The 27,136-nt window shown below is 36.0% G+C and overlaps 1 protein-coding gene across 3 annotated transcripts in view; it reads left to right on the plus strand.

Annotated features, from left to right (window-relative positions):
* Positions 1-27,136, plus strand: part of GSK3B (glycogen synthase kinase 3 beta) — a 205,667-nt gene that overhangs the window by 43,219 nt on the left and 135,312 nt on the right. For all 3 annotated transcript variants that reach the window (XM_032347642.1, XM_032347623.1, XM_032347633.1), the window contains exon 2: positions 25,520-25,713. In XM_032347642.1, the coding sequence (XP_032203533.1) occupies positions 25,520-25,713 (194 nt within the window). The remainder of the gene's footprint in view (positions 1-25,519; positions 25,714-27,136) is intronic.

The raw sequence follows: 27,136 nt of genomic DNA on the forward strand, positions 1-27,136 counted from the left end.
TCCACCTTCTTTTAGATACTTAAATTGGTGATATCCAGTAAATGTTCAAAACAAAACAAAATAAAACAACAACAACAAAAAACTAGTGATTAGGGACGCCTGGGTGGCTCAGTTGGTTAAGCAGCTGCCTTCGGCTCAGGTCATGATCCCAGCGTTCTGGGATCGAGTCCCACATCGGGCTCCTTGCTCGGCAGGGAGCCTGCTTCTCCCTCTGCCTCTAGCCTGCCACTCTGTCTGCCTGTGCTTGTGCTCTGTATCTCTCTCTCTAACAAATAAATAAAAAAAAAAAATCTTAAAAAAAAAAAAACTAGTGATTAATATTAGTTTGACAGCATGAATATTCTTAATGAGAATATCTTCTAAATTATCAGTACTTAAATTTTCCTGCTAGATAAAAAGACACCCCAGACTACTTCTTCTTTTTTTGGGCGGGGGGGCAAGTTGTACCTGATGCTGGTTTTACTCATTCTGTACACAACAGAGCATCAACAAGCTACATATTTTGTAAAGTACAGAGAGTTTTAAAAGTACATTCCATTCCTGATAAAAAATATTCAACAAGTGAGGAATAGGAAGGGGCTTCCTCTGCTTGATAAAGAGCAGCTATGAAAAAACCATGAGCAAACATCTTACTTAAGATGAAAGACTGAATGTTTTCCCCTGAGATCAGAAGCAAGATAAAGTTATCCACATCTGCCACTTCTATTCAAAATTGAGGTTCTTGCCAGGGCACTTTGGCAAGAAAAGGAAAAGGTGTCTGTAATTGGTAAGAAAGAAGTAAAACTATCTCTGTTTGCAGATGTGTGTAGAGAGTCCAAGAGATCCACTATTAATCCACTATTACAGCTGATAAATGAGTTCAGCAAGATAGAGAATCAATGTAAAAAAAAAAGTTGTATTTTTATAGTGGAAATTAGCAAATTATGAGAAACCAGTTCCATTTACAGTAGCCTCAAAAGAAGTAAAATACTTAACAAATTTAACAATAAATTTGTTTAATAAATTTAATGAAAGAAGCACAAAGCTTATGCTCTGGAAATTACAAAATATTGTTAAACAAAATTAAAGAAACCTCAATAAATGGAAAGACATTCGATGTTCATGGATTGACTTAATATTGTTTAGGTGGCAGTACTCCTTTAATTCATAGATTCAGTGTGATCACTATCCAAATTTTAACTGCCTTTTGGCAGAAATTGATGAGCTGATCCTAAAATTCATACAGAAATATAAGGGATCTTATATTAATTACTTGGGCTGACATAAAGTTCCAAAAACTAGGTGACTTAAAATAGCAGAATTTTATTGTTCCAGAAGCTAGAAATCCAAAATCAAGCTGTTGGGTGGGTGATGTGCTCTCTGCCAGTTATAGGGAAGAATCCTCCCTTGCCTTTTCTAGTTTCTGGTATTTGCTAACAGTCCTTGGCATTCTTTGGCTTATATATACATCACTCCATTCACCTGGATGTCTTCTCCCTTCTTCCTTCACATTGTCTTCCCTTTGTATGTGTTTGTTTCTGTGCACTGAAGTCCCCTTATGAAGAGACCAGTCATATTGGATTAGGGGCCACCTGAATAACCTCATTTTAATTTGATTACCTTTATAGCCCCTGTTTCTAAAGTCACATTCTGAGGTAATTCAGGCTTAGAATTTCCATATGACTTTTTTTGTTTTGGGTGCGGGGTTGGGGGAAGGACACCAAATTCAACCCTTAACAGATCCTGAATAGCCAGAAAAATCTTGAAAAAAAAAAAAAGTTGGAGAACTTCTACTTTCTAATTTCAAGACTTAGTATAAAGCTACAATATTCAAAATAGTGTGCCACTGACATAAGGATAGACAAATCAATGGAATAGATTTGAAAATGTAAAAATAAACCCTTATGTTTATGGTCAGTTAGTTTTGAAAAGGATACCAAGACAAGTTGGAAAAGAATAGTCTTTTCCACAAACAGTCTGGGACAAATGGCTGTCCACGTGCAAAAGCATTGAAATTGAACTATATTACACCATATACAAAAATTACCTCAAAATAGATTAAAGACCTGTGTGCAAGAGCTAAAACTGTAAAACTCTTAAGAGAAAGGAGGAGTAAATCTTTGTGACCTTAAATTAGACAGTGGCTTCTTAGATGTCACATCAAGAACAGAAGCAATGAAAGGGTAAATAAATTGAACATTATAAAAAATGAAAACATTTATGTTTCAAAACACCATCAGGAAAGAGAAAAGACAGTCCACAGAAAGGGAGAAAGTATTTGCAAATCATGTATCTGATAAAGGACTTGTACCCAGAAAATATAAATAAATCTTACAACTCAATAAGAAAGACAAAGTCATTCAATTAAAAATTGGCACAGAAAATATACAAATGGTTAATGAACACATGCAAAGGTGTTTAACATCATTAGCCATCAGGAAAATCTAAATACTACAGTGAAATACAACTTTATATCCATTGGGAAGACTAGAATCAGAAGTCAGAATAAAGTGTTTGTGAGGATTTGGATAAACTTTGGAAAGCAGTCTGATAGAAATTTACATAATTCTAGATAGAGTTACCTTACAATCCAGCAAGTTCACTCCTAGATACGTACCAGTGTTCATAGCTTCATTATTTATAGTAGGTAGAGAGTAGAAAAACCCAAATGATGATTCAGATGATGAATGGAGAAACAAAATGTGGTTTATCCATACAATAGAATATTATTGTGTAATCAAAAGAAATCATACATAAAGAAATCAAAGCATACGACAAAACATACTATAACTTGGTTGAAAGCAGAAACTGTTACTCTAAGTGAAAGAAGCCAATCATTAAAGACCATATGATCCCATTTATATATTGTGTCCAGAATTAGAAAATCTATAGCTAGAAAGTAGATTAACGTTTCCCTGAGGCCAAACGATGGAAGGATTGGAGAATGATGGGTAAGGGCTGCAGAGTTTCTATTTTGTCTAAGGAAAATGTTCTGAAATTCTGATGATGGATGCAAAATCTTGTGACTATATTATAAGTCATTGAATTGTACACTTTAAGTGGGTGAATTATAACTTGATACAGCTATTTTAAAAGGTCGGGTATGTGCTGTGGTGAGTGCTGTGAATTGTGTAAGACTGGTGATTCATAGACCTATTCCCATGAAACAAATAACATTATATTTTGCCCGGCAGGGACCAAAAAAAAAAACTTTAAAAAAAGGTATATTCCAGTTCGTATTGTAATATTATAAGCCTAGGAACACTTCATTTTAGGGAAACATACACACATGAATATTTAAGTAACAAAAGAGATGCTATAAAATGATAATACATAAGCTGGTATATACCGATTTTTGGTATAGGTCAGTGCTGTTCAGTAAAAATATATTGCAGTTTTCTAATTATTAAAATTTTCTAATAATTGTCACATTAAAATAAGTAGAATTAATTTCGGTAATAGATTTTATTTAACCCCATATATTACAAACTTAACATTTTAACATGTAATATGCATAAAAGTTATTGAAATACATTCTATTTCTTATACTAAGTCTCACCATTTGTTAGGTATTATAGTACATCTCAGTTCAGACTAACCACTTTCAGGTGTTTAATAGCTTCAATTTTAGTTAGTGACTATTATATTAAATAGCACAAGTAGAGAGAGTCAGTTTCATTCCACAGAAAGAATAGTAATTGTAGTTTAGAATGGTTAGGAAGGTACAGAGAAGATGATACTTGAGTTTATTTTGGCCATTTATTCATTCATTGATTAACTCAGTCATCCTTTCACCCAAGAGATTTTGAGCTCTTTATATGAAAACTGCTGAAAATGTAGACATGTCTTAACTCTGTGGACAGTACACTAAATAGTTAATTATATGATTATTTAATTAGGGTAGGTTACTTAAGAAATAGTGGGAAGAGTATAGGATTAGGGCTAAATACTCCCTGGGAAACAAAAGATTATAATAACTGCATTGTGGGATTGGTAGTAAGTAAAATACAATATGCTCAACCCTGTACTTGTCAAGTGTTTAATAAAATACTACTTTTTTCCTTCTCCCACTTCATACTGTGTCCCTTGTTGAATGCATCAGTCTGGGCATGGGGAAAAAAGGCTTAGAATCTGGCAGAGTCCAAAAACAAGCTGGTTACCCAGGCACTCAAATGAGCTCTTCTGGTTTTTATCCTCTACCTTCTTTCACTAGAGTCCTGCTTTTTGGATGCAGAACTCAGGTCTCTGTGTTAGTACTAAGGCCTGTGTAACCATTGTTAAATAGGTTTTGGTGGGCTGTTTTACGAATATAAATTAACTGCTTTTTCTGGGAATTTTTATCTATGTTTCATTCCAAGAAATAGTATTAGTTAAAATGTGGAACTTTGCTAAATTAGTGGTCTGTCTCTTGTTTATTCACATAAGAAAGTGTTTTGGGAATATTTTGAGAAGTGTTGAAATTATAACTTTCTCAAAAATCCAGACCTTCTGTTACATTTCTCAGTATTCTGGTCTTTGTAATTTTACATTTTAAGAGGTCTTGAAACTTTACTATATCCTTTTATAATAAGGATTATTAAATCTAAATATTAAATGTAGTTACATTACATTTGAGAGTTGTAGGGACATTATTACTGTGTATTAAAAATTTAGATTGGGCAGATCTTTTGAATGTTAGCTGTATGGTTTTGGGTAATCCCATTCATTTACTGATTTTTGATTCATTCTGCAGTTTGCATGCTTAATATGATTAGGATATTATTTATGTATTTACTTATTTACAAATTATGGTAAGTGTTTTAAAGGAAAAGAACTAGTTACTGTGAGAGGATAATAACAGAGGAAAATTAATTTGGATTTGGATAGAGAAGTCATCTCTGAGAAGGTATCTTTAAACGGAGGCTTAAAGGATAAAAAGGAATGGCTAGTGGGCTAGAAAAAGAACATTTTAGCAATTAAGAAGTCCTGAAGAAGCAAAGAGCTTTGTGTATTCAATAAGTTAAAAGAAGTCTAGTGTGACTGAATGACAGTGAGTCAGAGGAATAATGGCATGAGATGAGAATCAAATCAGATCTTGCAGAGTCTTGTAAAACATTTTGAAGCCTTTCAGGTGTTTTAATCAGAGGAATGAGACAAGTATAACTTTTTTTTTTTTTAAAGCAAGAATGTACATATATGAGGGAAGGAGGGGCAGGCAGAAGGAGAGGGGGAGAGAGAATTTTAAGCAGGCTCCATCCAGGGCAGAGCCTGATGCAGGGATCAGTCTTGCAACCCTGAGATTGTGAAACCAAGAGTCCAGAGCTTGACTGACTGAGCTATCAGGAACCCTGACAAGTGTAATTATGAAGTGGAAAGTGGATTATAGAGCTCTCCAAAGGTTGAAAGAATAGTCTAGGCTACAGAAGCAAGTTGGAGAACCAATAGGTCTCAAGTGATAATAATTTAAATAACAAATATTTAAAGTTCTGGGAATGCTTAAGATAATTTGGGGGAGAATATAGAGACAGAAGAGAAAGGGGATTAGATCAAACTAAGAAAAACTGCAACATAAAGAAGTTGGTAGAAGAGGAAGCAACATAGGGCCTCCAGTAATTAAGAGTGTTTGTTTTTTGTTGTGGATGACCAAAGATCCTGAAATGGCAATAGGGAGCAAGGAGGACATTATTTTGAGATGTGTGGAGGGATTGAATGACCTTAGCCTTTGTGGGGTTTATGAAAGTAGTGTCCTTGAGGTCGTTATGTTTTCCTTAAGGTCTGAAGGTAGAATTTTCTGGTTATAGACTGGTCACTGAGAGGACATTCTAGAAGGGGTAGGATTGAGGAGTTTCCTCAGATAAGAAGGCTATATGGAGTAGACGGAGGAATATATAATAACAAATGGGAAAGGCTTGCATTTTTGGTGAAGATGTAGGTAAATAAGGATATGACGTGATAGTAGATTTAGTTCTTGAAGTCGAAGTAGGCTGGTGAGATCTATGGCCTTAATGGTGGGACGGTTTTAAATAGTTTGTTGAGGGAGTAGCAGTTTTTGGTGAGGTAAGTCAGCTTTAGCAGGTTTCACTTGTGATGTGGTTTGGCTCTGGGCTCACCTCTTCAATTCTTTCCTCTGTTAAATAGTAATACCTCCTTGACTGTTTTAGGATTTAAATGAACAGTCACAGGGTAGCTAATAAAAGTTGAATCTGAGTGGTGCCTTGGTGGCTCAGTGGGTTAAGCCTGTGCCTTCTGCTCAGGTCATGATCTCAGGGTCCTGGGATTAAGCCCTGCATCAGGCTTTCTGCTCAGCGGGGAGCCTGTTCCCCGCCCCCCCCCCCCACCCTCCACCTCTTTGCCTACTTGTGATCTCTCTCTCTGTCAAATAAATAAATAAAATCTTAAAAAAAAAAAAAAGGTTGAATCTGAATACAGATGCAACACTTTAGGAAATCTTTTAGAAATACATCATGATTTCTTAAGCTTATTTTCTTGTCAATCTTTTCTGTATTAAGTACAAAAATCCGAGCTTACTTGAATAACCATTTGACCATGAATAAGGTACTCAGTCTGTTTCTTCATAATGCTTTTATGCTCAATTTTAGAACTAAGGTTAAATCATTTAGGTAGTAAACATTTACTCATTGTCAATTTAAATAGTTCCTTAAGCATGTTTGAATTTTTTTTAGAACCCAGTGAAGAAATGGTAGACTATATTAATACTTTCATGAAAAAAGTCACCTTTTTAGAACTTGAAGTAAATTCATCTAAAAAAATGTATATACTTAACTGTAGAGAATTTGAAAATTACAAAGTGGTACAAAAAGGAAAGTAAAAGTTTACCTGTATTCTCACTCTCCAGAGAAAGCATCTGTTTGCTTTTTGCTGTACTTATCTATGTAACATTTGTTTTCAAAATCGGGATCACATAATAAACAGCAGTTTGTAACCTGCTTTTTCATGTAATCTTTTATCATGAATATTTTCTTACAACTTCTGTATTCTTTGAAAACTTAATTTTACTTTATTATTTTTTAAAGATTTTATTTATTTATTTGAGATAAAGAGCACAAGTGGGGAGGAGTGTCAGAGGGAGAGGGAGACATGTACTCCCCACTGAGCAGGGAGCCCTAGGCAGGGCTCTGTCCCGGAACTCTGAGATCATGACCTTAGCCGAAGGCAGACACTTAACTGACTGAGCCATCCAGACACCCCAAAAAAGTAATTTTAATGGCTGTTAAATATTTTGTTCAGGGTGTACATTAATTTACCTAATGATTCTGTTATTATTGGGTGTCTAGATTGGTTCCAATTTAGCGATATAAATAGTGCTTCATTATAATAAAATTTAATCATTTTTTGTTAGTTTTTGATTACCTTTTCCCCCCATCATATTCCTGGAAAGGGAAATACTGGGTGAAAGTCTTTGTAGTTTGTTGTTGCTGCTGTTGCTTTTTAGGAAAATTATACTTTAATCAAAGCAGGATCTCATATAAAACAAGACTTCATATTTAAGAATATATGTATATCTACATATTTATGGATATGACATTATTTGTTGCTGAATTTCAACAATGGTTGATTTGTTTATGGACTTAAGGCCCCCTTGAATAGCAAGTCCTTACAGGGGCTCTTTGGCTCTTGTTGAAAACCATTACTCAGTTCTCTCTTATCTGTACCTTATCTTTTGTGACTCTTGCTCCAGCAGGTACCTTCTTATTCCTAATACTTCTTTCTTCAGTGACTTTTTTTCTAATATCCTTGCTTGATATTTGGAAACTGTGTAAATGCATTTTTAGCAGTTGTCAGATATTCATCCTCCCAACACTGAGAGTAAAATTGTAAACTGATGAAACCTTCTAAGAACTCAATTGGCATGAGTTAATTGTGTTCGAGAATACCTAGTTTTATTATACTTTGAGTACTTTTTTTTTTTAAATTGCTGATTTGCTACGTAAAATATGGTAGGTATATTTGGGAATGGGAAGAATGACTAAATAAGTTCCTTCTTTCCCACCCTGTAACTGAATAGAAATTGGAAGGTGAGAACTAGGCTATAAAACCCAGTGTTTAAAATTTATCCTTGTCATCTGCTGCCATGGAACTGTACATTTTCAGAGCTGGAAGGGGATATAAAAGTTTATATTTATTCAATTCTTTCAGGGGTAACTGAGGTCTAGAAAGGAGGTTCCTTGACTTTCTCAAGGTCACAAGCCCAATAATGGTAGAAAAAAGCTTGGCCTGTTTTTTCAAAACTGGTTTGTTGTTTTTTCCATAAATGTCCCCTCCTTGCTTGTAGGTGAATTAAGTTTTTTTGTTTTGGATGCCTGATAGAATTTTTTTTTTTTTAAATCCATTTAACCAAGATACTTTTGGTCATTCTGAGTCAGTTCTTTTTGGTATACACTATATCTTTTTGTCCTATAGATACAGTTTGCCCATTTTCAAGGAAATTTGTATCTTTGACTACTTCTTCTGTTCAAGTATTGAAATCCATTCTTGGAACAATAATTATCATTATGTTGAATCTTCTTTGTTCTCTATATTTATTATCATCTCCAGAATTATTTCAGTTTCTTCATTGATTCCCTCTGCATTACTGTGACTTCCTTTCTTCTCTGCATGTATTTTTCACCAAGTTTCTTCTGTCCATCACTGTTTCTAGTTTGTTAGGTATCTTGTTGTTTTGGTAAGCTAAGAAACAAATTGAGAAATGGCACCCCAAAAGATATTCACGTCAGGTTCTAGCAACCTGTGAATGTTACTTGATCTGGGAAAAGGGTTTTTGCAGATTACAATTAAATTAAGGATTTTGAAATGAGACCATCCTGGATTATCCAGGTGGGACCTAAATCCAACTAAAAGGTGTCCCTGTAAGAGATACACGGAACAGACACACAGAGAAGCTCTATGACTATGGAGGTGGGGATTGGAATGATGTATCTAAGGCCACAAGTCAAGTAACATGGACAACTACCTGAAGCTAGAAGTGACAAGGAATGGATTCTGTCCTTCAGCCTCTAGAGGGATTACAGCATCTTGATTTCAGACTTCTGATCTCCAGGACTGTGACAGAATCATTTCTGTTGTTTTAAGCAACCCATCTGTTGTAATTGGTTACTGCAGCCACAGGAAACTAATACAAGGACCAAAATAATTTTCTTTTTTGGGGCGCCTGGGTGGCTCAGTGGGTTAAGCCTCTGTCTTCGGCTCAGGTCATGATCCCAGGGGCCTGGGATCGAGTCCCGCATTGGGCTCTCTGCTCAGCAGGGAGCCTGCTTCTCCTCATCTCTCTCTCTGTCTGTCTCTCTGCCTATTTGTGATCTCTCTCTCTGTCAAATAAATAAATAAAATCTTAAAAAAAAAAAAAGTTTAAAAAAAATTTCTGTTGTTTTATGGCCTTTGTATTCTTGTTTTACTTATTTTGTGTTCTTCCTAACTTCTCTTGTAGCACTGAACTCTCGGAAGGAATGTTTTCCTGAGCTTTAGATGGTTTTCTTCCAGATACAGTTTTTGGTTTGGCTTTAGCATGTTTTCCCTACAGTTACGTTTGTGTTGGTGTTTTTGAACTTACTATAGTTAAATTGGGCAGCTCTTTGCAGATCTTTTGTTGTGATATAATGTCCATCTGTGAGTTTTTCCTCTTTTTTTTTTTTTTTAACCTTATTTTGGGTGTCTTTCTGGTCTAAGAATGTGGCTGCTGTTTTAAATTTACTTTTCTGTAGCCTGAGGTATGTGATAGGAAGGTAAATAGAGAAGCTCCCTAGCCAGTGCAGTCCTTTCTGCACATCTTTTCCACCACCAAGCTAGGGATCCATCCCACTTTTATAGGTTTTGCTTCTTCTCTCAGCTTAGTACATGAACCTGGAAGATGGGGTCTTTTTGCCTTTGCTGTAGTTCCTTGGCTTTTGGAGGTAAAAAAAAAAAACATTAGCCGTAGCCCCCTCCTTTTAAGGAGAGTGTATTTTTATTTAATCTTATTTTTAATAGTTCTTTCGTAATATAATTTACATACCATAAAGTTCACTGATTTAAAGTGTGCAATTTGGTCACTTTTAATATATATACAAGGTTGGGCAACCATCACCATAATCTAATTTTAAAACATTTTCATCATCCCCCAAAGAAATATCTTAATCCATTAGCAGTCACTTCCTATTTCCTCTCCATCTACCTCACCAGCCCTAGGTAACCACTAAGTTACCTTCTCTCTCCGTAGATTTGATTATTCTGGACCTCATATAAACAGTCATCTAATAATATAGTCTTATGTGACTGACTACCCTTCTTTTATTCTATTTTGCTAAACTCCTTCAGTGTCTTTCTTTATCTCTGCCTTTATTATTTTTTTCACCTCATTGGCCCCAAGCCTCCTTCACACTTTTTTTCTTTTTAAGATTTTATTTATTTGACAGAGAAACAGCAAGAGAGGGAACACAAGCAGGGGGAGTGGTAGAGGGAGAGGGAGAAGCAGGCTTCCCGCTGAGCAGGGGGCCTGATGCTGGGCTGGATCCTATGACCCTGGGATCATGACCTGAGCCAAAGGCAGATGAAGGCAGAAACTTAAGGACTGAGCCAGCCAGGCAACCCAACCCCTCTTCACACTTTTTAAGGCAACCCAACCCTGATTAGACTCTAAATCCTTCATTATAGGCTCCCTTGCATCCTGTAATTCTCTTTTATGTAGTCTTACCTCAGTTAATACATAAGTGGACAATTATTTGTATAAATATATTTGCTATTCTTACTAGGCTGTAGGTCCATGAGAGAGGGAGTTTATAATTTATTGCTGAGTTTTCACAGTTTAGGGAGAAATACGTACTTGGGTGAATATATCCAGTTGCTCATCCCAGTGAAAGGGAAGAGAAGTTTTCAGGGGAGGGGGAGGGTGTACATGTAGGAACACTATTCATAGTTGAAATGTAAGCTGGAAAATTAGAAAATTTGTGGTTAATTCACTTTGTGTACATTTATTGGACAGTTACTGTAATAATTGTCTATTATACTCTCAGAAATATGGATCTGGGTAATTTCTTAGTATAGGAAAACTTAAGACTCTCTGTACCAGGTTAATTTCTGGAGTCCACTTATGTTGCTGGCCAGGTTATCTGGAGTATTTACTCCACCCAAGAAGTCGAATAACACAACTAAAATATTCTTTTTTATTTGAAATTCAGTTTTCCAAGGGTGTTTCTAAATTACTGGATCCTACTGTCTACTAGCAACACAGTTAATTGCAGGAGGCTGTTGCTTCACTTGCTTTGATGGATATCTTAATGAAATTGGTGAGGTTCAGCTGCTATTGTGGGCTTCCGAGGTTCACCACTTTTTCTCTGTCATGGTGCTTGGATTGTTAGGTACATTTCTCCTCTCCCTTAATGTTTGCTTTGCTCTGGGCGCCTGGGTGGCTCAGTGGGTTAAGCCGCTGCCTTTGGCTCAGGTCATGATCTCAGGGTCCTGGAATCGAGTCCTGCATCAGGCTCTCTGCTCGGCGGGGAGCCTGCTTCCTCCTTTCTCTCTCTCTGCCTGCCTCTCTGCCTACTTGTGATCTCTCTCTGTCAAATAAATAAATAAAATCTTTTTTAAAAAAATGTTTGCTTTGCTCCCTTTTAGGTGATGTAGGTACTTGAACAGAGGAGTGCAACTATGGGTTGGTTGTGTGTTGGGGTCTCAATATAGGGTAAATAATATTTTTCTTCTTGATGAAGTTTAAAGTGGCACTTTAAGAGTAATGGATTAGATGGCTTTCTATTGACCTTGTTGATCTATAGAACTATGTACTGTATCAAATCTCTGAAGCCTTAAATGTGTCTACTGTAGAACTCTTTAATGGGTATGTAGTTTCAGTTTTTATAATGCAAACTGGTTAGAAAATAGGATGGCTCTACAAATATTTATTTTGTAACTAACTTTTATTAAAATATATTTTACCTGTGAAGCTATGAATGTTGTACAGAATGGAGGGCTATTGGATGGAGTCTTGGAGCTCAACTTGGAAAAATTTCAGTGGACTCTTGGTCCTGTTGCATATCTTCACATCAGAATATTTTTGAAGATTTTTTTTTTAGTTTATTTCTACACAGGAATTTAAGTTAATTTAGTAATCTGGGCATCCACTAATATCTTTTCCTATTTGGTTTTTTCCTTAGAAGCAGGTTGATACATTAGGGATAGAGTTGACACTTGGAATTAGAACAGCTGTTTTAATGTGGCCTTATTAGTTTGTGATCTCTAATAAGTCTCTTCTTGGAGCCTCGGTTTCCTCATCTGTGAGATGAAGGTAATTTCATGCACCTCACGGGAGGATTGTTAAGATTAAGTGAGGTTTTAGTGAAAATAATTGTTAAGGTACTCGGCTCTATAATCTTGTAAGAGATACTGAATCCAGATTTTGAATAAATACCGAATCTGGATTTTTATTAATAAATAAATTCTCTTTGAACAGAAACCTCCATAAACAAAGGGCCCTTGTTTGTCTTACTCATTTTTTTGTGTTCCTAGTTCCTTGCACAATCTGGTACATAGATAGTGTTTATTAAGCATGTAATGAATTAATAATGACAAAAAAATTCTATTGTATCGTCTTTCCTTTTCTGTTCTCAAGATTTTTGAAACTTTTTGTCATCCTAATAGTCACCATTAACATGAGAGAATACTTACAAAATAGAAAGAATATGCATGGCATAAACATATATGAGAGACTTAGTAATTTACAAAGCCACATAAGAGTGATTTATTAAAGTAAAAGTACTGGAAGTATAGAATTGCATCTCTTTCTCTCTCTTGCTTTCATTTTAAATGGAACTCATTTTTCTGCTGATGTTCTTCTGACACTGCGGAAGTATTGTTGGAGGTATGGTTATAAAAAGGAATTTAGCGAGCAGTCAGTGTTAGCTGACTCATACTGGTCCTGTCCTGGTTTATCATTAGGTCAGGTAGGTAATAGTAGGAGATGATAAAGACCATCCAAAAAGGCAACATTAGTAATGTAGTTGTTTCTCAAGGATAAAAGTTCTTTTTTAAGAGAAAGTGTTTCCTACCTTTAAGTCCACTTGACTTCTGTCACTTGAAGTAATGAGTCAGCAGTGTGGGAAATACTCTGCTCTGGCATGGGGTGTACCCAGCATACCCTTCTGTGATCCACTAGGAGAATTAGTCATACTTTTTAGTCAGTGACAGTAGGAACCAAGGCTTACTATAGTCCCACTGTGAGTGTAGGACTGTGTCTTTCCAGTGGCCTTTATTTAACAGAGCCCAGTTAGCATCTCTTCTAGTAGAGCTTTGTAGGAAGAAATGCTAAGTGGATTCTGTTTTATGAATTTACCGAGTTGATCTGTCAGTACTCTTCTGTGTAGAGGTGCCTAGGCCATGTCCTTTGCCCTATTTGAATGGTACTGCTAGGTTCTCTAAAGTCCATCTTTATGGGGAGAGTATTAAGGGATGTTAAGCTAGTTTTTAGAGGGAGGCAGAGGGGCAAATATAAAAACCAATATGGATTTGATTCCAACTGGTTAGAATCAGTGGGGATAATGCCACTTAATATAGTTTTGTCATGAGCGTATTCCTTATTAGCTATAAATGTAGCATCATTACTCATATATGTAAGCTAAAAAATTAATCACTATTTGAAAATTTGTGTTGCCCTTTGCAGGAATGGAATTAGTGACTCACTTCATACCTGGCTATTTTATTTTTCATTGTAATGAGACTCCTGTAAAGCTCTTAGGATCTACCCTACCTCATTTCCACTTTAACAGTTTAATAAGTTAAAATATAATACTTGAGGTGTATCGCCCCTCCCCCCCATTATACAGAAAAATCTTAGCCTATAAACAGAGTGTCTTCTAAAAGTTTCATCAGTTGCTTTGGAAATTAGAACATATTTTTACGTTGAAAGTTTTGTTAAGTATGTAGAATAAAAATGAGGTTCCCAGGCGGGCTGTCCTATAAAAGCCTAAACCATAATTTATAACTTAGCTTAGATATATACATATTTATAGTGAAAAAAGTAGAAAATAATAATATTGCAGGAATAGTAATTAAACAAAACTAATATTCCCCTCCCCCCAATAGTAGCTTTGAAAAGATTATTCTAAGTGTTGGTACTTGATTGATAAAGAGATTTAATTTGAGGGAAATAAAGGAATAGGTAGAGACTTATGTGAGGCTGACAGATCTTTCTGGTTACTTTCAGGAGCTTTATAGGTTGATAGCATTGGCTTTTCAACTTATGGCTTTACTTTTTCTTAACTGGTATAGAACAGAAGTGCTACCCTTTTGCTTACCAGCTATAGTTAAGGTTATTATTATTATTATTACATTATTTTAGCTCTTGAGTTGAAGAGAGGAGGGAAGAGAAAGAAAGTTTCCTCCAAGACTTGAGGGGACAAAAAGATGGAGTAACATAGGGTGTTGTCTGAGGTGGATTTAATTGACAGAAGAATAATGCAGTTTTAAGGGTGGGGAGAATATGAAGACTTGGGAGAGAGAGAAGATAGAAAGTGTCCTGGGTTAGACATCCCTCTATTTGTCAGTTGCTGGTCCTGGGTATCTTTGGAAGCTGTTTAGACCAGTGATCTACTTTGGTGTTTATATTACACATATTTTTCAGAGTTAGTTTTTTGTCATGTGGGACGGCACCACCCAAATATTATTTACATATGGAGTACTTTTAGTTATTTTTATTTTTAAATTATTTTATTATTTTTTAAAAGATTTTAAAATTTGAGATAAAGCTCTCAAGCAGGAGTAGGAAAACAGGGAGAAGGAGAAGCATACTCCCTGCTGAGCAGGGAGCCTGAAGCAGGGCTCTATCCCAGGACCTTGAGATCATGACCTGACCTGAGGCAGAGTTATTAACTGAGCCACCCACTGTACTCCATTTGGAGTGTTTTTAAAAAAGTAAATCCACGGGACGCCTGGTGGCTCAGTTGGTTAAGCAGCTGCCTTCGGCTCAGGTCATGATCCCAGCATCCTGGGATCGAGTCCCACATCAGGCTCCTTGCTCAGCAGGGAGCCTGCTTCTTCTTCTGCCTCTGCCTGCCATTCTGTCTGCCTGTGCTCGCTCTCTCCCCCTCTGTCTGATAAATAAATAAAATCTTAAAAAAAAAAAAAGTAAATCCAATTCTTTCTCCTCCTCCCCCTCATATTTCTCCTTCTCTTCTCCTCCTCCTCCCTTTTCCCCTCCTCCTCCTCCAACAAATATGCTCTATTACCTTTAAACTTCTGAGAAGTAAAATAAAGTAGGTTAGCCAAATCATCAGGAGATTCCTAAAACTGTGTTATGTAGGGGGATTGTTTTCACATTCCTTTTTTGTTCATTGGTTAGAAAAATTCTGCTTCCTTGCTTTTTCAGTTCCTAGTATTTCCTGTTTAGGATAAACCAGGCCAAATAAATAAAAGCAGGAAACTTTTATTCCTTGTATTCCTGCAAAAGTGGCAGCTGTTGTTAACCAGGAAATTATTACTTCGTATTCTAATACATCTGTTCAGGTACTTAAATGTATGCTGTCAGTTCATTGACTTGATTTTCCTCAGAATTTTTGCTCTTCTTTTACTCATTTTAGACTGTCTCTCATGGAGCATTATAGCTCAGGCAAAATGAAGCAGTTTTATAGTATAAGATATTTTCGCAGGACATGTTAAAAGGTATGAGGACATTTACTTAAAATATGTGGTTATGTTGGACTTATTTTGTGAACTTATTTTGAAATAGAAATAATTGTCTTGATTTGCTTCCATTTTTATAAGTAATGGAAGGTATACTAAACTTGGGAACTGGATGAACTGGGTCATAGTTTTCAATATCATTGTATAATGTAGAGCAATTTTACTTATCTTTTGAACTTCAGTTCTCTTTTCTCCATTTAGTATTGGTTCTCCCTCCTTCACAGTACTATTGCCTGGGTAAAGTAAGGTAATAGGTGTAAACATGTTTATAAACTGTAAAGTGGTTAACAAATATGTTATTTGTGATGATGATGGTTGGTGATGGTTTATGGTGATCAAAGTTGGTCCCAGGGAAAATTGTCAAATCTGTGAATTTGTTTTTACATTTGCTTCTAAGTCTGTTGAATGACTCAGCTTTTTGAGAGGTGACTACAGAGTCCTGTATCATCTTAGAGGAGTTAGAGGTACTTACTTTAATGACTTTCAGACTTTTAGTGGTTTCCAAAGTATCATGGAATCCTGTAGGAATTTGTTTACTTATAAGTGAAAAAATATTTTACAAGCTATGTGCATAAGGCATAAAATGGGGCTACAGCATGTGATAAAACGATTGTTGCCCTGATAAATCGAATATTGTTCAATTGTAATCGGTAAAGCATATAGAACCAATCTAGAACAAGCAAGTCTTCAGGGAGAAAATAAATCCCGTCCTGCCTTCTTCCTCTCCACCACTGTTTGAAATTTAACAGAAAATCTTAGATTAATAACTTCCACTTTAAAATGCATATAAAAATGTATATAAATTTGTATGATGTGCTATAGGAAAAGCAATTTGGATTTGGGGGTACGGATGACCTTGGTGCATAGTTCAGAGGAAAGTAAGACTTTGCAAGCTGTTACACTGCATGGATTTGGGTTGTCCCAAGGCAGTATTGAGGATGAAGGGTGTGTGTGGTAGGCTGAAAACAGGCCTAGTTCACTAAAAAAATTGTAGAGTGTTGATTTTAATATTACACTCACTTAAAGACTAGAATGAAATATATCAGCCTATTAGAGCTTGTTTTCTGGCATTCTTTTCGATTTGTTGCTATTTAAGACTGAAGTTGCTAGAAGTGTGACCACTGGATCAGTGAGTCATTGTGTTTTTGTTTTTATTTTTGTTTTTTAAGATTATTTATTTATTTGACAGAGAGAGAGAGAGAGAGATCACAAGTAGGCAGAGAGCCAGGCAGAGAGAGAGAGAGGGAAGCAGGCTCGCTGCTGAGCAGAGAGCCTGATGCGGGGCTGGACCTCAGGACGCTGAGATCATGACCTGAGCAGAAGGCAGAGGCTTAACTCACTGAGCCACCCAGGTGCCCCAGTCATTGTGTTTTTTAAAGTAATTATTTGTTTCTTTTATCTAAGCATTTGCTGTTTAGTCTTTCCATCCATATATGATAAACTTTCTTTTGGTAATATGGAAGACTTCCTTATTAATAAAATTTAAATACACTGCCTACTCCCCCCAACCCCCAAATTGGGCAGTTTGTAAACCAAACAGGTAAATATGTTTAAAACTTAAAGATTCTTTTTTTTTTTTTAAAGATTTTATTTATTTAAGAGAAAGAGAGAGGGCATGGGCGTGCTAGAGCACAGGGGGAAAGTGGGGAGAAGGAGAGGGAGAAGCAGACTTCCCACTGAGCATGGAGCCTGACACTAGACACTGGGCTCAACCCCAGCTCATGGGAATCAAGACTTGAGCCAAAGGCAGATGCTTAGCTGACTTAGCCACCCAGATGCCCCAAAACTTAAAATATTCGAATGTAAATCCTAAAATCTGAAGCTCTTTACATACATACTGCAAAAGCCTTTTGGACTTTCACGGGAAATAAACCTATTTTTAAAATGCATTTTGATATTGTTTCAAGTGAGGGCTTAAGACCAAGTGAAATGTTTATTCATTTTGCATTTGGTTTGATTTTATTCCAATTCACTGGAGTTAGAAAAAATGAAAAATATGCTTGATTCTAGTTCATGGTTCTTAAGTAAAATAATACTTAAATACGGGCTGTTGAATATTAGCAGGGTTCATTCTGGTTTTTGGTTTGTTTGGTTTAAAGTAAAACTTGTTCTTTAAGAGACTATAAAAAATTGAGTCAGTTAAAATTAATTCAAAGGGAATATGGATATTTTGAACTAGAACTTTGACTTTTAATTAGAACTTACCTATCTAACAGATACTTGTGTTAGAATCTTCTGTACAGTATTTGAAATAGTCAGTTTTGGTGAAAATAAAAAGTTGATTTTAGGACCTCAAGTCCTGTGTATTTTTTTTATACCTTGGTCTTAAAGCAAAGTAATGTAGTAGGGTATAGGTTTTAAAAGTTCTGAATCCTATGGGTACAGTTTGTTGAAGGGAGTTACTTTGCGTGAATTACCAAACCTTTTTTGAACATCTTAGCTTCTTCCATTTGTTAAATGTTCATCATGAGTATGTCACAAGGGGTTAAATGGTATTATGGTTCTTTCTCACAGTATGGTGGCTGGAACTGCCTTAAAACTTGGGGGGGGGTGAAGAAAAAGAATTAGGGGGGGTGGATGAAGTGCCTGAGTGGCACAGTCATTTATGCATCTGACTCTTAGTTCGGCTCAGGTCATGATCTCAGGGCCTTGAGATCTGGCCATGTCCTGCTCTGCACTCAGTGTGGAGTATGCTTGAGGGTTCTCTCTCCCTCTCCCTGTTCCTCCGACTTGTGCCCCACCCCTGTCTCTCTCTCTCTCTCTCTCTCAAATAAATATTTTTAAAGAAAGAATTACTGGGCATGGTTATTAAAAATGCAGTTTTTTGAGCCCCATTGCACACCTGCTGAGTCTCTCTAGCAGTGAAATTCTTAGTTTTCAGTAAACTCTCCCAGGTGATTCTTCTGTCTGCTGTGAGTGATTCTTATAAACTGTAAAACGGTACTCAAAATATACTTACATATAAGGGTGTCTGGGTGGTTCAGTTGGTTGAGTATCTGACTCTTGATTTTGGCTTGGGTTATGATCTCAGAGTAGTGGGATCAAGCCCTGGGCTGGGCTCCATATTCACTGGGGAGTCTGCTAGAGATTCTCTCGCTCCTTCTCCCTCTGTCCTTCGCCCTTGCTCATGCATGTGTACCCATCCCCCCCTGAAATAAATAGATAGTTCTTTAAAAAAAAGAATATACTTACATATAAGTTGATAAAAATTGAACTTCAGACCTCAGAAGTATCCCCTATTCCTGAAGGTTAACTTCATATCTCAGAGTTCTTATCCATTGCTGCATATTGATGCTTCATAGAAACCAGAATTATTTGGAAAATGGTTATGAAACAGACTAATTCTCCTACTTGTAAATAAATACACATGGGGCAAATTGGGCTATTTGTTTTGGCTGCATGTTGTTAACCATATTTCCAGTAAGCACTCCACATTCTGTTTTACTGCTGGTAAAACCATTCTATATACCTTATCCCTGGGGATTTGTGTCTGATCAATGGCAAGCATAAGAAGTCAGCACACTGCTTAATAATGTTTAGCATGAAATAGTTCCCAAATCCTAACAATTGTGCTTGAGTAATTCTACATAAATTCAACATAAACCTTTGCTGAGCATGTGCGTTGTTCTGAACCCTGTGCTAATAAGCACTAGGGAAATGGGAATGATTCAGATGATGTTTGGCTTTCCTAAGATCTCCTTAGTCAAGTGAGGGGCTCAGGCTCTTAATAATTATAGAATGTTGTGATAAGCACTTTAGTAGGGCATGTACTGAGTGTTGAAAGAGCATAGCAGGGCAAAGGAATGGTTTTTTTTTTTTTTCCCTATTTCCATGGCCAATAATTCAAAGTTCAGAGAAACTGTAATTTATTGAGTACTCTCTGTGGGGGCATGCACTTAAAATGCTTAACTTATGTTATGTAATCATTACAATAGCCTTATGAAGTAGCAGCTGTCTCCATTTTATAGATATTAAGTGGTAGAATATGTGATTCAAACCTTGATAAGATCACAGAGCAGTCCTGTATAATACCATTATGCCTCTAGCACAAAAACTTGACTGAATTTTTTTTTCTTAAGGGGAATTTTATGGTCTTTCAGAATTGATGCTTACTAATCCCATTGGTAGGTATATCTCTGTGGTTAAAATGCGGTGTTATTGTACTGTTGAGTCTGTAGTCCTTTTTTTTTTTTTTCCCCCTGATCTTTATCCTTTGCCACCCTGTTTTCCTTTCTATGTCTAGAAGTGGCATATAGGGAAAGTTCCAAAAGTCAGTCCATGTGTGACATCTGTCCATTTTGTTTTCCCTGCCTTTCCTTTTGTTTACTCTTCCTATCCTTAAAGGAAATTTAGTAATTCTTTAGTTTGTTTTATTTTTCCCAGCCCTTTACATAGAATCGTGTGGAGATGAATGGTGTCTAAGGGAAAAGGCTCTACAGAAAGATTTTTATCTTATGAAGATTTCATAGAAATTGCCTTACATTTTTTATCATGCTATTGATCATTGGGGTTGATTTGGCTGATTGTGGGGCTTGATTGGCATTCCTTTCTACCAAGTTTTGCTCCAAGGTTGTGAGCAGATTCACTCTTACTAGAGCTTCCGGGTCATAAAGTAGAGTCCCTATTTCATGCCAAGAATAAATTTATTTTTTAATTTGTCCACCTTTCATTATGTGGACCTCAGTTCCTTACTTTTTATATGATTTTGCTTATTGCTTATTATTTATATGATTCTGCTTATTGCAGAGAGGCAGACAGAGAGAGGAAGAAGCAGGCTCCCTGCTGAGCAGAGACCCAGGGATCACGACCTGAGCTGAAGGCAGAGGATTTAACCCACTGAGCCACCCAGGCGCCCCAACAACAAAAAACTTCTTAACAATACTTCGTATCTTCCTTATAGTCACAGTGGCGTGCTGGTTTCTCTGTGCTTTTGTTACAGACTTTTAACTCTCTCTTATTTCTAAGTGGAGAGGTTATTTTTGAGTTAAAGGAGGATATTTAGACAGTCATTATTGACTTTGTTCAGTTTGTGTCAGTAGTGTGGCTTATTAACATCTCTACAAGCCTCATAGTTAAAAAGTGTTGTAGTTGTTGCTTTTCCTTAACTCTAAATCTTAAGAAACCCAAATCAAATGGCTAAAGTATGAGTGAGATTTATCATTCATATAAAATTAGAATGTCAGTGTCAGATACCTTCTAAGTATTTAAACATGCTTGAAGTGGCCTCTTGGTTTTGGGATGCTCATGCCACACTTGGGTGTGGTCAGTGTTACATTATAACATTTGTTCCTCTCAAGGTGAATTGGTTTGAGGAGTGACTTCAGAAGATTTAAAAAGTCTAACCACAAGGTGTTGCTTACAAGGTACAAACCCCTGTTTGAGAGATTGGGTACTAGCTCACACATATTATTTTAGGATATGCCTAAGGCTTTTAAAAAATTATATTCTGTGTTTAACACCTTCAGTAGAAAGTGGTTATTCTGTTGTTCATGTCATCTTTCTGTTGCTTATAAGGAGTCTATTGTTTATATATTTAAGATTTAATATTATTTTCTAATTATAATAGGAAATTTATATTTCCTGAGTAAATTTTAATTGTAATAGAGAATCCCAGGAGTCCTCTGGTAGGAGACAGGGCCTCCTGGAGCTGAGCTGTTCCCATTGTTATGTTGTAAGACAGTGGTGTTTTTTAAGGAGACAGTTTTGTTGTAATTGGTATAAGACCCACTGTATCGTGTGTTCTGGGAAATTTAGTGTTGTTTGTTGTTGTTATTTTTGTTTTTTTTTAATGAGATTTGTTGATTTCCAGCTTTTCATGAGGATTTTGGCCTGTTGCTTATAATGCTTTGTTGCTAAGATACAAAATTATACAGTTTCTAGTAGCAGATGTTAAATTGTTTGAACATCACAGAATCGATTATTTTACATTTTTGTTTTCCATATGCTTTTGCTTTGGGATAAGTTCCAAAATCCAAGGTTACCAAAGTATTTTTGGAAATAGCTCTTTAGCTATTAGTAAGTGAAGGGTTGAGGCCTGGAAACTGTAACAGATTATCATTTATTGTCTTATTTCTTACTGCTTCAGAGCTGATCTTTTCACATTATATTTCAGAAATATTTGCTTCTTGGGGGGGCAATAATATATGAAGTTATGTTTTTTCAGCTGTATTAGGAAGGTTGTAAAATATAGCAGAGGCAGTATGAGGCAAGTGAGGAGTTCTTTTTACTTAAAACTTTATGATATTGGACAAGTTAAACTCTTAATTTTACTTTCCTCATTTGCATAGTAATGTAATGTCTTCCTGCGTTTTTTTATGAGAGTAGATGAAACAATGAATTGGATGGTTCTTTATACAGTGAAATTTTATACAGCTGTTTTATTGCTAAGTCGGCAAACTACAATGCCAGATAGTGACATGCTTTTCCTTGGCACACTAGCTGCTGACTGTCCCATGTGCTAATGCTCATGCCAAGTCATCCCCAGTGTTATCTTGCCATTCTTTACAGCTCTGCTATTTCAGTTCTATGATGAAGCAGTCTGAAGAGCTTGATAATTTCTGAATAAAAATTCAAGAATGCTTGAAGTAGAAAGCCTGAGAACCATTGTTCCTAGTATACTTAGGAATTTCATATTGGAAGAAAATATAGCCTGTAAGAGTTCTCAGCAATTTCTGAACTGCTCAAAAGAGAATAGAATGTCTTTAATTTCTGCTAAGATAGTTAAGTCTACCTTTTTAACTAGGTGTGTAAGAGGGTGAAAGGATTGATCCTTGGCCAAATTCATTTGCAATTTTAAATTAAGAAGTCTTTTTTTTTTTTTTAAGATTTTATTTATTTATTTGACAGATCACAAGTAGGCAGAGGCAGGCAGAGAGAGGAAGGGAAGCAGGCTCCCTGCTGAAGCAGGCTCCCTGCTGAGCAGAGAGCCTGATATGGGGCTTGATCCCAGGACTCTGGGATCATGAGCCGAAGGCCAGAGGCTTTAATCCACTGAGCCACCAAGGTGCCCCTAAATTGGGAAGTATTAAGAGTGCCTTCTAGTGATAGCATCTGTAGGACCTATTTATCTTTCTACCCCACTTTAATATTTTTGCAGAATTATTTCATTTATGCATTATAATTTAGATATAAGAAAAAGTACACTTAGATGTTTAGACATTCCCTAGACTTAATAGTCGAGGTTGAAGAGATTTTAAATCTCAGGCTTCCGATGGGTACCTTTCATAGCTGGTTCTCGAAGTCCTGTTTCTGAAATGCTATAGTTTCTTTAGAAACACAGTCTGAGGAGGCAAGTGTGGAATGTTTATATATGCTTATATTAAGTTCTTTTATAGAAGCAAGTTCAAAGCTGTGGCTACTGTTTTCTTTATTGAAATATGGTTATACAGGAGAAAAGCGTAGTTTTTGTTTACACCTCAGTTTTTGTTTTCAATTAAAATTGTGAAATGCAGCAACCATTCTTAAAATCTGTTATTTTAATTAAAAAAAAATGATGCTCTGTTTTGTAAATTAAACCTGTGAGATTTTACAAGTAACTTGTTCAGTGGAATTATTAATAGTTCTTGAGATAATATACTTTTTGGTGATATGCTTTTGACTTGGATGATCTAGGGAAGAGTCAGACTGTTGAAATCAATTTTGTTTTTTATTTTCTTTGGGCAGTTGGATGATAAAATATATTCAATACCTTGGATTTTATTCTTTCTGAATTCAACCATTTTTAGAGCTCTTCATTTTAGAGTTTAAGTTTAGAAGACTATGATTCTGTCTTTAGAGGAATGTTATATAATACAAGTAGAGCTAGGTTTATTTTACAACTGAAGAAGAAAATAATGTATAGTAAAGTTTATAGTCAACCTGAAAAGTTGTAATTAACATTAACATGCTCAGAAATGATGGTAATATGGAATATTTGGGGAGTTGAGCATGATGATTTAGAACTGAGATTTAATTTAACTGGGTCTTATAAAATATTTGAGATTTATCTTACTAGGAAGTGAAAAGTGAAGAGATCATTTGAAAGCATTGAGAACTGCTGTATATGTGTGGGCTTCTGCTGGGATTTGCATGCATTTCAAGTACATATAATACTGTTATGAATAACAGTGATGGTGTTGACAAGATTTGAGTTATCTTTCTTCAAGTGATGTTGGATTTGTGCTGTCATACCTGTTGGGTGTTATACCTTGGAACCAAAAACATACATATTTAAGGTAGTCAGTCATGCTATTATATATAATATAGATTGCCTGTAATTCACCTAGGTCTTAAAGTAGGAATCTTTCATTGCTTTTGTGTCTGTCATGAAGGCTGCCTTATAAGTAGGAGAATTAATCAGTCACAGATATTGTATATTGGTTTTCGTCTATATTAGTACCTCTGTGAACTAAAATAATTTTACACTTTGGGTAAATATGCCAGTAACATTTGAATATTCATTTACCTGGTAATTTTATATTGGGGAAAAATTGAAACCATTGGAAAAAGAGATTATTATATTTTTCATTCTTTTATATGTGAGTTACAAATGAATACTTCATAATCTTGGCTTGGTATCTGGAGTGAGAAACTGCATTATTTTTTCTTTTATTAGGTTAGATGAATTGAGTTAGCATCATAAAAATGATATAATGGAAGAGTAGAAAAGGAAAAAAAGGAGAAAGTGCAGTTTAGTCTGAGTCTAAGGACTTATAGGTACTGAGAATCGGGTTTAGATTTCTCAGGGAAGAGAGAAAAAGCACAAATCATAATTGCTACTTCACAATGATTGTACTTACTAAAATCTGTATGTATTCTGAAATCACTGAAAGAACAATTTAAAGCTTTTTAGAATCAGGTTCTAGGTAGCGTAGTATGGTTTAGAATAGTTTACGAGTTTGGAGAATAAGATGATTGTGAACTCGGCCTGGTCAAATAGGAGGTGGCTCTTGAGCTTGAATTGAGGAGACTCTGGATTATTACTGGGAGGGGAGGAAAAGTACAAAAGGTAAGGCAAGAGCCATTGAGTGGGCAGAGACCACAGAATGTCAGTGAACTACTTACAGATGAGACTTAATTCAGAATGGGTTTGGTTTTCTTTTATCTTTTACATCTCTTACCCCATCTAACCTTTCTCTGAGAAGTATTCTATTTTCTTAAAAAGAAATAAGATGGCAGAGAAGCAAAAACTCAAAGCCTTCCCTTCCTAAAGGCAGAGTGGTCTGAATATAGTCAACATATTTAGGTATTTTTAGCTGCACCTATTTTATTTTTGAGTAAAATAAGGAAGACTTGAGAAAAGAACTAGGGCCTATAGAGTTGGATGGATAAAGATTTAAACCCCAGTGGATCCACCATTTGACTTTTGACTTTGGCCAAATTTAACATTCTTGCCATTAATTTTGTATAGGAACAGTACTATATACCTCATGGGGTTGTTGTTTTTATTAAATGGAGTCATATATATAAGCTAAGCATGATGCCTTGTCTACAAAATGACTGAATAAATTGTGGTTAAAAAAATTACTTATAATTGAAACAAATAGTTGAAATAATTCTATATGATAAACTAAGATGAGCATTTAAAAGTAATTTGTAGTAGGGGCGCCTGGGTGGCTCAGTTGGTTAAGCAACTGCCTTCAGCTCAGGTCATGATCCTGGAGTCCCGGGATGGAGTCCCACATTGGGCTCCCTGCTCAGCGGGGAGTCTGCTTCTCCCTCTGACCTCTCTCCTCTCATGCTCCCTTTCATTCTCTCTCTCTCTCAAATAAACAAAAACAATCTTTAAAGAAAAATAAAAATAAAAAATAATAATTTGTAATAAAGAATGTAGTTTACTTTGTATAGTTAAGCAGTTTTCTCTGTTTTTTATGAATTAGTTCTTTACAATTCTTATTTTTCTATCTCTTCCTCCTTTTAGGGGACAAGGATGGCAGCAAGGTGACCACAGTGGTGGCAACTCCTGGGCAGGGTCCAGACAGGCCACAAGAAGTCAGCTATACAGACACTAAAGTGATTGGGAATGGGTCATTTGGTGTGGTATATCAAGCCAAACTTTGTGATTCAGGAGAACTGGTTGCCATCAAGAAAGTATTGCAGGACAAGAGATTTAAGGTAAGACCTTTGGTATTTCATGTATTTTGTTGCTATCAATAGATATAAATGAGTATTTTTTTCATTCATTTCTTTTCGCTTCAAGTGCAAATTTATTATAGAGACTTTCTTTTCTTTTCTTTCTTTCTTTCTTTTTTTTTTTTTTAAAGATTTATTTATTTATTTGACAGAGAATGAGAGAGAACACAGAACACGGGGAGTAGGGGCGGGAGAAGCAGGTTTTCCACTGAGCAGAAAGCCCGACACGGGGCTTGATGGGAACCCTGGGATCATGACCTGAGCTGAAGGCAGATGCTTAATGACTGAGCTACCTAGGTACCCTGAGACTTTATTTCCTTTTTTCTATTTTATAGAGATAAAATTTACTAAAGAGCACAATATTTTTGAAGCACTGCTGAGGGATACGTGATGTTAAAATATTGTGAAAGTAGATTAAAATTTCTCAATTTATACTTCTAAAAAGTGACCTGGATCTCACTGGTGTAGGAGAACAGAGAAACACTACCTGTGGTGTTTGCTTATTTGAACAATTGACTGTACTTCCTTTCTTAAAATTTCCTTTGAATCTGTGATGTGACACTATCATTTATTTTTTCCTAAATAACTCTGAATTTTCTTTGCTATTTTCTTATGTCTTTCATCTACCTAAACCAGCCATTCCCACAGTTTAGTTTATTTTCATTTCTTACACTTGCTCTCTAGGGGAGCCTATGCATGAATGTTCAGAGGTCATCTCTTTTTTTATGGTCTATAGTTGAGAGTCAGGAGACCTGGGCTCTAAAGTAGACTCTGCTGTTAACAAACCACACAGCTCTGTTCTCTTCTCTACTTCTCCCACTTATGCAATGTTTTGCTGATAGTCACCCCTCTGCTAGCAACTATGCCAAATTTGAAGGGCTATAAAAATAAACGAGATGATCACTCCTCTGAAAAGGCACAGTCTACTAGCTCTAGAATGTCTAAAATATTCTAAAGAGGTTTTTTTTTTTTTTAAAGAAAAAAATTCTACCTTTTGTCTTCAGCTCTTACTCTTGTAAGTACTAGGCCCCTGTTGCCAAATGCCCATTGGATCTTGATTTGTTATCTCAAATTGGCAAGGCTTCTTACCTAAGACTGACCTGAGTTTAAGACCCAGTGGAAATCCTTTCTGTTGGTTCCCATTCCTTTTTGCTTTTTCCTTCTAATGATTTTGTCATTCACCTTGTCATTCAGACTTTTCTATTCTCTCATACCTCATATCTAGTTGTTATCAAACTTCATTGATTTTTTTTTTTTCCTCCTCACTGCCTTGATGATCGGTGACTTCTTTCCCTTTTTCATCACTACTATTCTAGTCAGTCCCTTGCCATTATTTGGCTTACGCACGAGTAAGACTCTACTTCTGATCTTCCACATACCAGCATGAGAATAACCCCACAGTACA

Source organism: Mustela erminea, chromosome 1, assembly GCF_009829155.1.
Source record: "Mustela erminea isolate mMusErm1 chromosome 1, mMusErm1.Pri, whole genome shotgun sequence".
Lineage (NCBI taxonomy): Eukaryota > Metazoa > Chordata > Mammalia > Carnivora > Mustelidae > Mustela > Mustela erminea.